This window comes from Budorcas taxicolor, chromosome 1 (assembly GCF_023091745.1).
Source record: "Budorcas taxicolor isolate Tak-1 chromosome 1, Takin1.1, whole genome shotgun sequence".
NCBI classification, from domain to species: domain Eukaryota; kingdom Metazoa; phylum Chordata; class Mammalia; order Artiodactyla; family Bovidae; genus Budorcas; species Budorcas taxicolor.
The window spans coordinates 18,844,814-18,863,221 of record NC_068910.1 but is presented as its reverse complement, the minus strand read 5'-3'; the positions used below and the strand labels follow the sequence as shown (position 1 = coordinate 18,863,221).

At 43.7% G+C, this 18,408-nt stretch overlaps 1 protein-coding gene across 7 annotated transcripts in view; it reads left to right on the top strand.

Annotated features, from left to right (window-relative positions):
• FHIT (fragile histidine triad diadenosine triphosphatase) overlaps window positions 1-18,408 on the top strand; it is a 1,562,042-nt gene that overhangs the window by 1,530,474 nt on the left and 13,160 nt on the right. For 6 of the 7 annotated variants that reach the window (XM_052643387.1, XM_052643354.1, XM_052643365.1 and 3 more), the window contains one exon: window positions 1,691-1,797. In XM_052643387.1, coding sequence (XP_052499347.1) covers window positions 1,691-1,792 — 102 coding nt within the window. In that variant the 3' untranslated portion in view covers window positions 1,793-1,797. Of the gene's footprint in view, window positions 1-1,690; window positions 1,798-3,956; window positions 4,007-18,408 lie in introns of those variants that run through there. The other variant, XM_052643345.1, reaches the window with a different exon arrangement.

Below are 18,408 nucleotides of genomic sequence, written 5' to 3'. Positions count from 1 at the left end.
TGATCTCTGATAGGTGACTGACCTTCCTCAGAGTTCAGTTTCTTCCCTGGTAAGGAGCAGTCAGCATCACCGACCAAATGGACATGAGTTTGAGCAAGCTCCAGGAGTTGTTGATGGACAGGGAAGCCTGGCGTGCTGCAGTCCATGGGGTCGCAAAGAGTCAGACACGACTGAGTGACTGAACTGAACTGAAGGAGCGAGGTAGTGCCTGCCTCGTGTATCGGCTATTGTAAGAATGAAGTGAAATGATGCACGAGGAAATAATACATGAAGAGGAAGAAATAGCCCTTCGCATCATAAATATGAGCCATCATTGGTGCTGTTAAATAGCTGGCCCCAGTCTCCTCAGATGACTTACCATGAAATACTGCATTGTGCCTCCTGTGGAGAAATGTATACCCTCAGCATTTTACAGTGTCTACAGCTACAGACAGGAATAACAAATTTAGTTAATAAACCTAAACTGCATAGGAGATTAAGGGGGAATTGAGCTCTTCTAATGAAGAACATTCTGACAGCATCCCCTCTCTCTCTCTCTCTGATAGAACTGAAATTTTATTCACTCACTATGTAAACCTGAGACATACACAAAATATATATTTTTTAATAAATACGGGTACATGAAGAGGATTTTAAAAGGGTTCTTTTGACTAAGACTGAGTGTTTTTTGATACTTCCTTATTTAATTCCTTTCCTCAGTGGGTTTTTTTTTTTTTTTTTTTTTTTTTTACCATTTGCAGGTTTGAATACTCTTTTAATGTACGTACTCTTATTTCTTCAGAATTCCCAGGTGACTCACTGGTAAAGAATCTAGGAAGATCCTCTGAGGTAGGAAATGGCAACCCACTCCAGTACGCTTGCCTGGAAAATCCAATGGACAGAGGACTCTGGTGGGCTGCAGTCCATGGGTGGCAAGAGAGTCAGACACAACTTAGCGACTACACAGCAGCAGCAACTCTTATTTCTTTCTCATTGCGTGTGGCCCTTCTATTATCATCATCAATTAGCCTGGGCCATTTTGGTTCAGTGAGCAAAACTGCTCAGAGCTCATATAAGAGAGGCGAAGCTGAAGAGAAGGTAGGTTAACCACAGACGAGCTTGGGAAATGATTGTGAGAAGGTGGCCAACGCAGTGTCTTCAGGGGCTGGGAAGTAAAGAGAACGGATGATGCTGGCCAAGCATAGTTTGAGAAGGTGGTGGGGGTTTTGGTTAATGGCAGGATGCCCCCTCTGTGACCACCACTCCCAACCTCAGTGGATCATTACAAGGCTGTGAACTGCCCCCAGCCTAGCCTAATCTAGTTATTGTGTTACACAAGTTAGAAATGTGGGTTTTTTACACAAAACCCTTCCCCATTTTCGGATTTCGGCAAGTAATTGTGCTTAGTCCCTCAGTCGTGTCCGACTCTCTGCGACCACATGGACTGTAGCCCACCAGGCTCCTCTGTCCATGGGATTCTCCAGGCAGGAATACTGGAGTGGGTTGCCATGCCCTTCTCCAGAGGATCTTCCCAACCCAGGGATCGAACCTGGGTCTCCTGCATTGCAGGGGGATTCTTAGGCAAGTAATACAATGAAAAGATAGGTGCCCCACCCGCTGATTTGGAAATGCTCTTCTGATGGCCCACAATAATTGTTCCAAAGGAAGATTCCACAGGAGTCTTTTTTTTTTTTTTTTTTTTTCTCCAAAGCTCGAGAAACACGACAGAGAGGATCAAGACTCCCCAGCCTTGTGGCGGTCAGAGGAGGAAATGGCGGCTGAGGCTGCAGCGCTGAGGGGCTACTTTCAGTGACGCAGGTAAGACTGCAGATTACTTCAACTTCGCGCAGACCCTCCTGGCGCCTCCCCGGAAAATGGGGCTCTTGCCCAGCATGGGTCGGGGGCGGGGAAGCAGCCCCGCCTACTTCCTATGGCACCAAGGTGGCTGCACAAACGTGAAAGCCGGAGTGCGGAGGACTCTGACCCTGGAGGCACTTATTCCAACCGTGGGGTCTCACTTCCACGCCACCTCTCTATGCGTCTCCCCTCTGTTCCTGTCCTTCTTGCCCAGGCCCCTGTCCCCTCTGTCCTCTCCAATCTAGTCTCTACAAAGCAACTGGAGATAGTCTCTAAGGCAAACCTCTTTAAAAAACTAAGAATTAAACTACCATATGACTCAGCCATCCCACTACAGGGCATAAGAGGGTGGGACAAATTGAGAGAGTAGCATTGAAGTATATGCATTCCCATGTGTAAAGAGATAGCTACTGAGAAGCTGCTACGTTAACAGGTGCTCTGTGACAATCTAGAGCGGTGGGAGGGAGGTTCACGAGGGAAGGGACCATATGTATACCTATGACTAATTCATGTTGTTGTATGGCAGAAACCATCACAATATTGTAAAGCAATTATTCCCCAATTAAGAAAAAAATAAAAAGTCCAAACCCTCCCAGGAAGTCACACTGCCCTTAGGCTCCAGTCTCAGATTTCTGTTTCAAGCTTGCAGCTTAGAGCTCACAACCAGCTCAGTCATGCTCAGGCAGGCTCTGCTTTCACTGAGTCTCCTCTGGAGGCTCACAAGGTCAAGAATCGCCTGCAATGCGGGAGACCTGGATTCAGCCCCTGGAGGAGGGCATGGCAACCCACTCCAGTATCCTGGCCTGGAGAATCCCATGGGCAGAGGAGCCTCGCGGGCTACAGCCATGGCGTTGCAAAGAGTTGGACATGACTGCTGGACATTACTGAGAGACTAAGCGCACACACACCTCTCCTGGCAGCTGTTTGGTAAATTTTCTTTCTGTTTCCCTTCAGCTTTGGCTGTCAGGAAGATCAGGCCACAGGGAAAGAGAATTACCTTTTCACATTAATGATGTTTAACTACTGAGAGATCACAGATTTGAGACTGATAGAAAGCGATAGCTAATCTCTTTTTCACGTTTGTATGCAATGTTAAGGAGTTCAGGCATCTTCTGAAAGGTATCAATATTAATAAACAGTATTGGGGCCTACTTTGAGTAAAAGAATTACTCGTTATCTAAAATTCAAATTAAACTGGGTCTTTTATCTGACAACCCTGTTAATAAATCTCTGCAGGGACTATGGACCCCAAATAAAGAGCCCCTTCTCTACACTGTTTTTCTGTTTTAGAACTGTCTGCTTCATCTGGTCTTGTGTAAATGTGTTTATATTATAAGCAGCTGAAGTAGATCAGGTACAAATTAAAAATGCAATTAGTGAACAAATATTGGTAGCAATTGCATTATATAAAATTCTATCAAGCACTTAATGAGCATGGTTTTTAGCTACAAAACATTGGTTGTGATATTTTCATTTGGAGATGTAAGTCTGTTTTAGTTAGTTTAAAATAAATGTGCATTTCCTGGTCTTTCTCCCTGCCACCCTCTTTTTAATATTCTAATTCCTTCAGTTCAGTTCAGTCACTCAGTCGTGTCCGACTCTTTGCGACCCCATGAATCGCAGCACGCCAGGCCTCCCTGTCCATCACCATCTCCCAGAGTTCACTCAGACTCACGTCCATTGAGTCCATGATACCATCCAGCCATCTCATCCTCAGTCGTCCCCTTCTCCTGCCCCCAATCCCTCCCAGCATCAGGGTCTTTTCCAATGAGTCAACTCTTCGCATGAGGAGGCCAAAGTACTCTAATTCCTTAGAGACCCAGTATCAAACACCCACCCCCTCACACCCCCAGGGATTGCTCACATCGCCGCTGCCTGCCTCCGGCCTTGTCAGCTCCGCGCCCAACTGCCTGAAGGGATATATCGTGGTGGGAGCAGAAGCTGACTTTTTAAAAATTTTATTTATTTTAATTGGAGGATAATCACTTTACAATAAATGCTTTACAATATTGTGATGGTTTTTGCCATGCATCAATATAAATTGATATTTTATTCTTAATCTTTTCCACTGCTGTTCACCTTCTCATTTCTCCGTTTCTTCCCTTTTCTCCCCACCTTAGGACCAAGCTAGTTTACCTAAGAACACAGGCCTATGGGCATGACTACAGACATCTTTCTATTCCTCTTCTGCAGGCTCTGTGTCCTCTTCAAATGGTGTCACCACTGTCTGGGCTGAGTTTGTTTCTTTTTTTTTCGCTTTCTGGCTTTCTTATATAACAGGCACTTCTAGGGCAAGGTAGGAACGCTGCAGGCTCTTCCTGAGGCTTGCTCAGTTGTAGGATTCTGTCTTACAGTGTGTTTTCTAGACTGTTTAAGAGAAAGTAAACTTCATACCTGAGTTTCTGGAATGCTTTGCTTTGTCAGCTTTTGCTTCTATCTTGCCTTGAGGCCTAACATCGCTTGTCTTCCAGGTGAATCAACTTGCCTTGTAAGTCTTTTCAGAAAGATATTCCCTTTAACTTGTTATACCAACTATTGCCAGAGAGCCTGTGGGCTTCTGAATGAACTCACAGTAATCTCTCTCTTTAAGGATGTTGGCTACAGACCAAACAAATCACCTTTGGTTTTCCTAGCAGCCAGATGTGGGAAGTGGAAATGGGAGGGAAGCCAAAGAGCACAGGATGAGTAACTTGGAGGCGAGGGCCTAAACACAGGCCTAAGATTTCACCACCTGGAGAAGGGAATGGCAAACCACTTCCATATTCTTGCCTCGAGAACCCCATGAACTGTATGAAAAAGCAAAAAGATACGACACCAGAAGGTGAGCCCCCTGGCTTGGGAGGTGTCCAGTATGCTACTGGGAAAAAGCAGAGTGACAGATGAGATGGTTTGGATGGCATCAGGGACTCAATGGACATGAGTTTGAGCAAGCTCCGGGAGATAGTGATGGACAGGGAGGCCTGGCGTGCTGCAGGCCATGGGGTCACAAAGAGTCAGACACGACTGAGTGAGTGAACAGCAACACAGATTTTGCCAAGGGCATCACCTCCTATATCGTATGAGAGAGAGACCAGGTATAGTTCTCTTTAGTGACAAAGGGGAAAGGAAATGTTCCTTTCAGGAAACCTGATCGTGGGGTTGGTTAACCCGGTTCTTTGATACCCACTCACCTCCCTTCTCAAAATGTATCGACACACCAAATGTTTCTACAGTGTTAAGGTGTTCGTGGAACTTTCTGAAGTTGGTTAATAAATAGGGCTGTCCTGCAAGACATGGACATACCTAGACTTCACACAGTATCTGAAATCCAGATATCCGTGGCCTCTCCAGGCTTTCCTGAGTATTCCTTCATCAGCAAGTCGATGTTGGGCAGAGCCAGTCTGAAGACCCTGGTGCTGCTCACTCTGCACGACCACACACTTCACAGCACGTAGGGAGGCAGGGACGGCAGGGCTCAGCTCCGAAATGGATGATTACCACCACCATTACTGAGACTTGATAGACAACGCAGGTTCTCTTGTTATCCCTCCTTGCAGGTGATGACAAGACTCAGTGATGCTAAGTGCTGTTGCAAGGTAAATGGCTAGTAAGTGGTGGAGCTCAGATTTGCACCCAGACAGCCCCACCTCCAAGGGCTTTCCCTTCATCGCTTACTGTTCACCTTGCGTAGAAGAGCCTGTGGCTCCAGTCAGCACTGCCACCCTCCCCCAGCTCTCCTGCATCTTCCAAGTTGAGTCGTCAGCCTCTTCCCCTGGTCTGCTGGCCTCCCTGGTTCCTCTGTGAGGGCGTCCCTCCCCTGCTGGACTTCCTTACCATTACTGTCAATCCCACCCACTCGGGTACCTGCCTCCCTGGTCACGCTGCAGCCAGGCCACAGGAACCTGAGCGGGCTGAACTAGCTTCAGCCCTAGTTGGCTGAACCAGCTACTTCACTCTGCCTGAAAGATGTTCCACACTGACTCCTGCCTGGGCTGTCTGCCCCCTTTTCTCCACCATTTGACTGCCTGCCTAAGTCATGGGACCTTGGGCATGTAAGTGTCTCACCAATTTCATTTCTTCCCATCTTGGCCTGCTTTTTTCAATCTTTGTGTACCACTTACTATTTACCTGATTCACTTTAAAAAATTCAGTTTATCTTAAACTTCTTCCTATCTTAGCCACAAGAGACATGACTATTACTTATTACTTATCATTAGAAGTTAAGCATAAATATAAAAGAGAAATAGTGCTGAGGAATTCCATCTCTGCACAGCTGCTTGCCTGGAGCTACCAGACTGAGGTTCTTTCTCTTCTTTGTTAAGCTGAGAGGCTGGTCATCCTTAGAGAGGGTGGCACCAAACCAAGACTCTCCATTTGCCCTAGTCAAAAGGATTTAAAGGAGAATTACCTACAGAGGGGTTTCATGTACAGCAGCTCAAATGATCTTAGACCAGTGACGTCCCTCTTGGGAAAACAGCAGTAGAGGTCAGAGTCCAAACCTGGACAAAGCTGACTCTAGACCTGTTCCTACCGCTGAGCTCGTGCTTCCTCAGTCTCTCACCCAGCACGGGCAGGAGACAAGTGCATGGGGGAAGCCAGAGTGAGCTTCCCTGGGGATGAGAAGTGGAGGACTCCAGGCAGGAAGCCCTGCTCCACACCCCACGGCCCCCACGGGCACCCTCAGTCTCTGGGCCGACTGGATCTGTTTGTTTGCCACGCATCTGCCTTAGTGGCCAGCATCCTGCAGAGCAGCGTGTGCAGCCTTCTGCTCGGAGATGCCCCAGCTAGCAATCGGGACTGTGACAGGCAACCACCCCCTGCGTAGTGTCTGGTGTGGGAAAACCTAGCAACCCCTCAGTAAGTAACCAACCCTGTTCTGCAGCTTCCTTATGCGTAGGCCTGGGTTAATCCTCAACCTGACCACCACACGGCCACAGAGACAAACATTCCCAAACTAGAAACTGTGTTCTCTGCCTCTTGAAACCGCCAGATTGCCAACATGGGCTTAGTTGTGCAGAAGCCTTTTCCTGATCTTTCCATATAACCCTGAGGGATGCCTTGGTGTTTTGGCCACTCTGAATCCTTGGCTGAGCAGAAGAGTGGCTGTGAGTTGGCAGTTGCTTAAGCAATAGTACAAAGCAGATGCTGCCTTCAGCACTCAGAGGAAGAGCCAGCAACAGCCTAGGGGTTGTGGATGAAGCCGTGGTGGTCTCACCGTCCACATGACAGATCCCTGATGAGGTCAGCAATCCTCTGGTTCCAGGAATTCAGCACGTGCCCTCTGCTTAGGTGAATTTATGCATCGCCTGCCCGCACAGGGCTGAGTTCCTGGGAAGATGTTTTGCGACGGCTTTTAGTCCTTGTTCTAAATCACATTAGATGGCAGTGGATCTGCATTTTTTATCTAACTTTGCATTCCTTCCTGAAGTGAAGAGAAAGTCGCTCAGTCGTGTCTGAGACTGCGACCCCATGGACTATACAGTCCATGGAACTGTCCAGGCCAGAATACTGGAGTAGGTAGCCTTTCCCTTCTTCAGGGGATCTTCCCAACCCAGGGATCAAACCCAGGTCTCCCGCATTGCAGGCATATTCTTTACCAGCTGAGCCACCAGGGAAGCCCTTCCTGGAATGCAGTTTCACAGTTTCTTTTTTCCTTTTTAAATTTCCCTCTAGGTATTTAATTCTTGGGTTGGCTGCCTCTACACACCATTGTATATTGTCACTTCCTGTCCCCACTCACGCCCCGTCGTGGAATTTAGTGGGGTGTGTTGATTGTAAAATCTGCAAGCATCGCCCCTGACTCTGATAGCAAGTCAGAGTGGAGCGGGTCTCTACACCCTGTTGTGTCAGCAGAGATCATCTGTAATTCATGAAACCCTCCTCTGTGCACACCATTATTTCGTAGATAATTGGATGCCTCTCATTTACTCAGAACAGAGCCCTGCAATTGCAAAGCAACTGAGTCAGCCCAAAACAGCATGATTAGTAGCTACAGATACACTGTCAAAGCAAAATCTTGACACTAGAATTTTTGAAAAATCACCATAATTTCAGCCACTGGACCACACATATCATATCATACTCATGGACAGTCGAGGTGGACAAAAAAGGACAGGTTTACTTACTGAGTACATGTTCTGATCACTCAATTATACCTTTTGAAATCTACCCCATCCACTTAAAAAAGATCTTAGCCTCCTCCACGAGGGTGTCCTCTCAGCTCTGCAGCCTCCCATGAAAAAGACCCAAGGAGCAGGTCAGAGTACGCCTATTTCCTTGTGAAGGAAGAAGAGTAGCTTCAGCTCCTTGGCCAGTTCAGTGCTAAACCTTCAAGGCAAGGCCCATGTTGGGGCATCATCAATACCAGCGAAAGTCGTTGCCATCACTCTTTCAGCCCATCCCCAAACTGATACTTGAAGAGAGTAAGACATGCCCCCTTGCCCTGATACTTTAGTATGATGTTCTAAAACTCTTTAGATAAAGGATCCATCGCCTTAAGTAAAGCAAGGAAAGATAGTTCGGTTTGCTTTTTCTTCCTCTGCTGTGCATATTTCTACTGAATTATGCTGCCTCTCCCTTCCTTCTGTGTAGAGTATGTTTACAGAACCAAATTTCAGTAGCAGGGATTTTAAAATCCAGTTATTTGGATTAGCTAAATATAAATCAAGTCCCTGTGATATAAACTGGGAGTAATAAACCACAGAATCATAGAGACTTTAGAAATAATAAAATCTAATATCCCATTAAAGAACACTGAGCACCAGAAATGGGTGCTTTCAAACTGTGGTGCTAGAGAAGACTCCTGAGAGTCCCTGAAACTGCGAAGAGACCAAACCGGTCAGTCCTAAAGAAAATCGGTCCTGAATATTCATTGGAAGGACTGATGCTGAAGCTGAAGCTCCAATACTTTGGCCACCTGATGCACAGAGCTGACTCAACGGAAAAGACCCTGATGCCAGGAAAGAGTGAGGGTAGGAGGAAAAGGCGGAAACAGGATGAGATGGTTGGATGGCATCACTGATTCAATGGACATCAGTTTGAGCAAATTCCAGGAGATGGTGAAGGACAGGGAATCCTGGCGTGCTGCAGTCCACGGGGTCACAAAGAGCTGGACACGACTGAGTGACCGAGCAACAACATCCCACTGAATAATTTTATCATAACTCCACGGAAAAACCATTTAGTTATACTTTAACCCTCCCTTTTAGAAACATTCTTTGAAATGAGTCCACCTCATAGTTCCAAAATGGGCTTTTAGTTCAGTTTCATTATCTTTTAAATGTTTTGCCAAGATCTGGTTCTCTGTAAAATATACCCAATAGTTCAAGCAGAAGCTTTCCAGGCCTCCAAGGGCTAAAGAATCTACAGAACTGTTCATCTGAGATTTAACTCAACTGTTCATAGAAATGACTCCTGTCCTTAAGTCAATTTTAACCCTTCTGAATCTTGGAACCGCACAATCCATCAGCACAGAGTCGTTAGAACACTGCAGTCCAAATGCCGAAAAGGAACTTTTTCAAGTTTCAAGCTTTACTTGTGTCTTGTGAGATGATAAAGTCTATCATCACCATCACCCTTATCCTCATCTCGTTTCCAGAAACGGATGACTTATCACAGGTCAGTCTGCATAGCCCCATAAGGCCAAAACCTTCTACAAATACCCACCCACTGCCAAGACTCTTCCTTGGCTACTTGCTTCTCTTCGCTTCCGCTTCTCATGTTCTGTCTTTGTCTCTGGTGTAAAGGAAGGTGGGGGAGCACAGAAGACCCTCCTAGAGGTCATGGGGGGTTAATATGAAGAAAAGCTATGAAAATTCACCTGAATCGTCTTTGACTCATCATTCAATAATAGCTAATATTTACGCAGTTCACTCCATCCTGTGCCAAAAATGTCCCTCAGCCACCTCTTATATAGGAAGTGCTCCATTATTCTGACATTCCACCGGCGCTAACCAAGTTATCATGTGGGCTCGCAAAATCATGTAGGCTCGCAACCAATCAATTCAGGATATGCTAAAAGGCAGCTCTAAATTGTGCTCCTTCTGGATTTATTTCTTCTCTGAGGATCCGAAAGGCAGTATGTTCTACTACCTCCAATTTATAATGAGTGGTGAGCCATGGAAACTGCGAGGGCCCATCGGCTACGCCAACGCGTAGACGCGTTATGTTCCCTCTCTATTACACTTTAGAGACAATAAATTACGGAAATGTTTGAGTGGTAAGAAATTAGTTCAAGAAGTAATTAAAGAATAAGACCTGTAGGGCAGGCTGTTTTGAGACCACCAAGAAAGAAGTGTGACTTTCGTTTCTATTACTAAACAGACCAGACCCTGAATTAATGGGATTCTGATTTGCTAGTCCCATTCGATTCCTGGAATAAGCAAAGAAAAAACTACCTCTGGAAGAAAATAATACCATCCAAAATCTTAAATTATGTCTATAAATATTTTCAAATGAAATGTCCATTACCAGTATACATATGCACGCACAACTTATGAGGAGGCAATTTAATATAAACAAGGTTAGAATCACCAGACAGCCATTAAAATAAATCTGTTTACTTTCTTTTGGAATGAAAAGGACTAGATTATGCCCCCCTCAAAAAACATTCCGCAGAAAGCTAGAATCTATTAAAAATACAGCGATGATGTGAAAAAGAACCAAATAGAAATTCTGTAACTGAAAAATACAGTAACTCAATGAATGAATTTAGCAGCCTGAGTTTGGCAGGCAAGAAGAGATTTAGTGAACTTACAGATGAGCCGTGAAAACACAGCATCTGGTCCCATCATTTCATCTCAAATAGATGGGGAAAAAGTGGAAAAACAGTGACAGAGTTCATTTTCTTGGACTCAAAAATCACTGCAAATGGTGACTGCAGCCATGAAATTAAAAGACACTTGCTCCTTAGAAGAAAAGCTATGACCAACCTAGACAGCATATTAAAAAGCAGAGACATCACTTTGCCAACAAAGGTCCATAAGTCTACATTATGCTTTTTCAGTTGTCATGTATGGATGTAAGAGCTGGACTATAAAGAAGGCCAAAGAATTAATACTTTCTTCTAACTGTGGTGTTGGAGAAGACTCTTGAGAGGCACCTGAACAGCAAGGAGACCAAGCCATGTACTCCTAAAGGAAATCAACCCTGAATATTCGTTGGAAGGTGCTGAAGCTCCAGTATTTGGCCACCTGATGTGAAGAGCTGACTTGTTGGAAAAGGCCCTGATGCTGGGAAAGATTGAGGGTAGGAGGAGAAGGGGATGACAGAGGATGAGATGGTTGGATGGCATCACCAACTCAATGATCATGAGTTTGGGCAAGCTCCAGGAGGTAGTGAAGGACAGAGAAGCCTGGCATGCTGCAGCCCATGGGGTCGCACAGAGTCAGACACAACTTAGCATCTGGACAACAACAAAATGAAAACATTCCAAAAGAACCATGAAAGGAGAGCGGCAAAAATCTGAGAGGTCAGAAGTATAGAATACACTGAGAAAGTCTAATAGATATGCAGAATTCCAAAATAGAATTCCAGTGGAAGATATACTTAAATAGATAGCGGCTGAGAATTTTTCAAGTCACCAATCCAAAAATTCAAGAACACGCCAAACCCAGAGTGGGGGTGTAGAATGCACACCTAGGCACATCATGGTACAACTGCAGAAAATCAAAGAGTAGTTTGTTAGATTTAATAGTAAGAAGGAAAAAAAAAGCTTACTTTCCAAGGAGCAATAATTAGAGAAAGGCAGCAGCTTCCTGCCTGCCAATGCAGGAGATGCAAGAGATGGGGGTTTATCTCTGGGTCAGGAAGATCCCTTGCAGGCAGGTGTGGCAACCCACTCCATATTCCTGCTTGGAAAGTATACTTAATGGAGTGCCTCCCCTCCCACTTGAGTCTCCGTCCCACCCCACCATCCCACCCCTCTGGGTCGTCATGGAGCGCCGAGCGGAGCTCCCTGCTGCCCCGCAGCTCCCCGCCAGCTGCTTTGCACACAGAAGCGTGTATATGTCACCTCTCCCAGTCCGCCCCCCACTCCCCTTCCCCCTGCTGTGTCCATATGCCCACTCTCTACTTCTGTCTCTGCTTTTGCCTTACACAAATAGGCATCTGTACCCTTTTTAATATATTCTGTATGTATGTGTTAATGCACATATCTGTTCTTCTGACTGGCTTTACTCTGATTTTCTGGTCACTACAAATGACCCAATTTCGTTCCTTTTAGTGGCCAAGTAATATTCTACTGTATATATGTCCCACTTCTTCTTTATCCGTTCCGCTGTTGATGGACATTTAGGTTGCTTTCATGTCCTGGCTATTGTAAAGAGCGCTCCATGAACATTGTGGTGCATGTATCTCTTTGAATTATCGTTTCCTCAGAGTATATGCCCAGTGGTGGGATTTCTGGGTCATACGGTACTTCTACTTTTAGGTTTTTAAGAAACCTCCATAGTGTTCCCCATAGTGGCTGCATCAATTTACATTCCCACCGCCGGTGCAAGAGGGTTCTCTTTTCCCCATATCTAGAGGGTAATTTACTTTGTGATTATGACTTTTACACATTTATTGGGAAAAAAGCTAAAAGTTATGCTAAATCCTAAACACCTTCCTGGTTATTGCACTCATTAAAAAGGAGAAGAGCATATAATGAATAATCTTAGACCAATAAATTCGAAAGTTGGGTTTAAATTCATATTTCTATTTTACCCAAAATGACACAAAGTATAAAATATGAATAGTTTGATAACTATTACAGAACTCAATAGTCAGAAAAGACCCTGATGCTGGGAAAGATTGAAAGCAGAAGAAGGGGACGACAGAGGATGAGATGGTTGGATGGCATCACCGACTCAAGGGACAAGAGTTTGAGCAAGCTCTGGGAATTGGTGATGGACAGGGAAGCCTGGCGTGCTGCAGTCCATGGGGTCACAAAGAATCAGACACGACTGAGCGACTGAACTGAAAGAACTCAAACCTGAACTAAAACTCGAACTAAAACCCATCTCACAAAGACAGTGTTGGGCCCAGATAACTGTACTGGTGAATTCTATCACACAATTAAGAAAGAAGAATCTGAGTAAGATTTTCAGTGAGAATCTTATGACTGCTGGAACAAATTCTGGCAGAGAAAAGGAAAAAAAAAGAAAACCTCTCCCAATTCTCAGTTTGTTGCCTGAGTTCCCTTACACATGAACCTGACAAGAACATAACAGAAAGCAAATCTAGAATAATTGCACGTGGAAACACAGATGCCACTGTCCTGATTGTGGGTAGGTAGACAGGCATACCGATAAACTGCATGTGTGTTTCCCTGGTTGGAACTCCTTGCAGTCCAAGGGACTCTCAAGAGTCTTCTCCAACACCACAGTTCAAAAGCATCAATTCTTCGGCGCTCAGCTTTCTTCACAGTCCAACTCTCACATCCATACATGACCACAGGAAAAACCATAGCCTTGACTTGACAGACCTTAGTCGGCAAAGTAATGTCTCTGCTTTTGAATATGCTGTCTAGGTTGGTCATAACTTTTCTTCCAAGGAGTAAGCGTCTTTTAATTTCATGGCTGCAGTCACCATCTGCAGTGATTTTGGAGCCCCCCAAAATAAAGTCTGACACTGTTTCCACTGTTTCCCCATCTATTTCCCGTGAAGTGATGGTACCGGATGCCATGATCTTCGTTTTCTGAATGTTGAGCTTTAAGCCAACTTTTTCGCTCTCCTCTTTCACTTTCATCAAGAGGCTTTTTAGCTCTTCTTCACTTTCTGCCATAAGGGTGGTGTCATCTGCATATCTGAGGTTATTGATATTTCTTCCGGCAATCTTGATTCCAGCTTGTGTTTCTTCCAGTCCAGTGTTTCTCATGATGTACTCTGCATATAAGTTAAATAAGCAGGGTGACAATATACAGCCTTGACGTACTCCTTTTCCTATTTGGAACCAGTCTGTTTTTCCATGTCCAGTTCTAACTATTGCTTCCTGACCTGCATACAGATTTCTCAAGAGGCAGGTTAGGTGGTCTGGTATGCCCATCTCTCTCAGAATTTTGCACAGTTTATTGTGATCCACACAGTCAAAGGCTTTGGCATAGTGAATAAAGCAGAAATAGATGTTTTTCTGGAACTCTCTTGCTTTTTCGATGATCCAGTGGATGTTGGCAATTTGATCTCTGGTTCCTCTGCCTTTTCTAAAACCAGCTTGAACATCAGGAAGTTCACGGTTCACATATTGCTGAAACCTGGCTTGGAGAATTTTGAGCATTACTTTACTAGCATGTGAGATGAGTGCAATTGTGCGGTAGTGTGAGCATTCTTTGGCATTTCCTTTCTTTGGGATTGGAATAAAAACTGACCTTTTCCAGTCCTGTGGCCACTGCTGAGTTTTCCAAATGTGCTGGCATACTGAGTGTAGCACTTTCACAGCATCATCTTTCAGGATTGAAACAGCTCAACTGGAATTCCATCACCTCCACTAGCTTTGTTCGTAGTGATACTTTCTAAGGCCCACTTGACTTCAATTTCCAAGATGTCTGGCTCTAGATTAGTGATCACATCATCATGATTATCTGGGTCATGAAGATCTTTTTTGTACAGTTCTTCCATGTATTCTTGCCACCTCTTCTTAATATCTTCCGCTTCTGTTAGGTCCAGACCATTTCTGTCCTTTATCGAGCCCATCTTTGCATGAAATGTTCCCTTGGTATCTCTAATTTTCTTGAAGAGATCTCTAGTCTTTCCCATTCTGTTCTTGTCCTCTATTTCTTTGCATTGATTACTGAAGAAGGCTTTCTTATCTCTTCTTGCTATTCTTTGGAACTCTGCATTCAGATGCTTATATCTTTCCTTTTCTCCTTTGCTTTTTGCCTCTCTTCTTTTCACAGCTATTTGTAAGGCCTCCCCAGACAGCCATTTTGCTTTTTTGCATTTCTTTTCCATGGGGATGGTCTTGATCCCTGTCTCCTGCACAATGTCACGAACCTCATTCCATAGTTCATCAGGTACTCTATCTATCAGATCTAGGCCCTTAAATCTATTTCTCACTTCCACTGTATAATCATAAGGGATTTGATTTAGGTCATACCTGAATGGTCTAGCGGTTTTCCCTACTTTCTTCAATTTGAATCTGAAGTTGGCAATAAGGACTTCATGATCTGAGCCACAGTCAGCTCCTGGTCTTGTTTTTGTTGACAGTATAGAGCTTCTCCATCTTTGGCTGCAAAGAATATAATCAATCTGATTTTGGTGTTGACCATCTGGTGATGTCCATGTGTAGAGTCTTCTCTTGTGTTGTTGGAAGCAGGTGTTTGCTATGACCAGTGCATGTTCTTGGCAAAACTCTATTAGTCTTTTGCCCTGCTTCATTCCGCATTCCAAGGCCAAATTTGCCTGTTACTCCAGGTGTTTCTTGACTTCCTACTTTTGCATTCCAGTCTCCTATAATGAAAAGGACATCTTTTTTGAGTGTTAGTTCTAAAAGGTCTTGTAGGTCTTCATAAAACCATTCAACCTCAGTTTCTTCAGCATTACTGGTTGGGGCATAGACTTGTATAACTGTGATATTGAATGGTTTGCCTTGGAAACAAACAGAGATCATTCTGTCATTTTTGAGATTGCATCCAAGTACTGCATTTCGGACTCTTTTGTTGACCATGATGGCTACTCCATTTCTTCTGAGGGATTCCTGCCCTCAGTAGTAGATATAATGGTCATCTGAGTTAAATTCACCCATTCCAGTCCATTTTAGTTTGCTGATTCCTAGAATGTCAACGTTCACCCTTGACATCTCTTGTTTGACCACTTCCAATTTGCCTTGATTCATGGACCTGACATTCCAGGTCCTATGCAATATTGCTCTTTACAGCATCGGATCTTACTTCTATCACCAGTCACATCCACAACTGGGTATTGCTTTTGCTTTGGCTCCATCCCTTCATTCTTTCTGGAGTTATTTCTCCATTGATCTCCAGTAGCATATTGGGCACCTAATGACCTGGGGAGTTCCTCTTTTGGTATCCTATCATTTTGCCTTTTCATACTGTTCATGGGGTTCTCAAGGCAAGAATACTGAAGTGGTTTGCCATTCCCTTCTCCAGTGGACCACATTCTGTCAGACCTCTCCACCATGACCCACCAGTGTTGGTTGGCCCCACACAGCATGACTTGGTTTCATTGAGTTAGACAAGACTGCTCTTACTCATAGACAAAATGATACATGCAGAATGTTCCAAAGAAAGTCCTGAGAGATGATTAAAATTAACCAGAAAGCTTAGCAAGGCCTCTATTCAGTTCTGAATTTCTCAGCTACTGTTGTAGCTCAGCCTGCCATAACAGAATGCCATAGACTGGGTAGCTTAAATAAAACATAATTACCCCTTCCAGTGCTGGAGGCTGGAAGTCTAAGATAAGGGTGCCAGTACATCTGGGTTCTGGCAAGAGCCCTCCTCCTGGTCTGCAGCTGGCCACCTGCTCAATGTGTCCTCATGTGAGGATGAGAGTGAACTTCAATTTCACTCTTCTTGAAAGTACACAAATCCCATCATGGGGCCTCTACCTCATCTACACCCGATTACCTCCTAAAGGCCATGTGTCCTATTACATTGGGAGTTAGAGCTTCAACGTGTGAATTTTGGAAGGACACAATCCGTAACAGCCACACAGAATACGAAAAGGATTAAAATTGGCTTATATTAACATCAGAAATCAAATACCAAAAAATAAGAAAATTTATGCAAGTTTCTAGGTAGAAAACCATAAAATGTTACTAAGAATCATTACTGAGGAATTAAATAATTGGAGATTAGAGTACTCAATTTTATAAAGACTCAAGTCTTCTCAGATTTACCTATAAATTCAACATTACATCAAAATTCCTGTAATTTTTGTTGGTGGTAATGGGTTTATTTTTTTTCTTTTTTTGTAAAAGTTTAAAAGTTAATTCTAAAATGCTTATGGAAATGTAGCCTGAGACTATTAAAAAAAAAAAAAAAAGAAGCACAGGAGAGTTTACTCTAAAAGATACTGACTTGTTACAGGGCTACAAAAGCTAAGAGGGCATGGTGCTGGAAAAAGGATAGACAGACTGATGAAACAAGACAGAAAGCCCAGAAACAGATCCAGGCATATATAAATGCTTGATAAAAGATAAAAATGACATCCAAGAACTATGGGGAAAGGAAAATCTTTCCAATAAATTATTCTGGAAAAATTGGAGATCCGTGTAGAAAACTCATGAAACTATATCCCACCTCATACCATATGCAAAAGTCAATCCCAGGTGGATTAGAGTTCAAAGTCTGAAGTGCAACTTTAGAAGGGAATGTAGGAAAATATTATCATGGTCATGCTATAGGGAAAGACTTTTTAAATAGGATACAAAAGCAGTATTATTAAAAAAGATGGATAAACAACTACATTCAAATTAATTTTGTTTTATCAAAAACACGATTAAGAGAGAGTAAGAGTGAGAAATGCAAGATACAGAGTGGGAGAAGGTATTTGCCACATTATGAACAATGAAAGGCCAGTATCCACAAGACAGTATTTTTAGAGAAAAAGAAAAAAAATGTATAAGCCACTTAGAGAACGTCAACAGCCCAGTGGAAACTACAAAACGATGTGAATATGCACTTTGTAGAAAATTGGTCTTGGACTGGCCAGTAATCTTTAGTCATCAGGGAAGCATAGTTTAAACACAATGAAATACCACTGTATACCCACAATAGCCACAATTTTAAATGACTGACAATATCAAGTGTCTGCAAGAATGTAGAACAACAGAAACACAAAGAACACATACTGCATGATTGTGTCCGAATCAAGTTCACAAACAGGCAAAACGAAATCAGTGTTTAGAGATACCTCCATTTAGGGCGTAAAATTATAAAGGAAAGGAAAGACTCCATCACCATAAAAGTCAGCCCAGTGGTTATCTTTGTGGAGGAGGCAAGAAGGAGCCTGTGATTCAGAAGAGGAGTGTGGGCTGGGAGGCTGGAAGGGCTGGCAGTGTTCTATTCCTTGTCACGGTGATGGCGAAACACGTTTGCTTTATATTCATTCTATAAGCTATATATATATATGTATATATAGTGTGTATATCTGTGTGTGTGTGTGTATATATATAAACACTTTTCTGCATATGTTATATTTCACAGTTATTGTTAGTCATTCAGTCGTGTCTGACTCTTTGGGACCCCGTGGACTACAGCCCACCAGGCTCCTCTGTCCATGGGATTCTCCAGACAAGAATACTGGAGTGGATTGCCATTCCCTTCTCCAGGGATCTTCCCAACTCAGGGATTGAACCCGAGTCTCCTGCATTGCAGGTGGATTCTTTACCATCTGAGTCACCAGGGAAGCCCATATTTCAGCGATAAAAAAGGGCTATATATAAAACAGATACATGAAAAATTTTGAGTTAAGGAGAAAAGAAGAGGCAGGAAGAGATTGACTCTAATGTATGGCCTAACTGCTGGCTGGATATTCAGTTATTCCAGAATAAGTTTAAACAGAAAAGAACAGTTGTCACATATAATCTTCACAGACACTTTGCTCCTGAAACAGAGCAGGGTTATATGCTCCACCCTGCCCCCTTCAACCCCATAT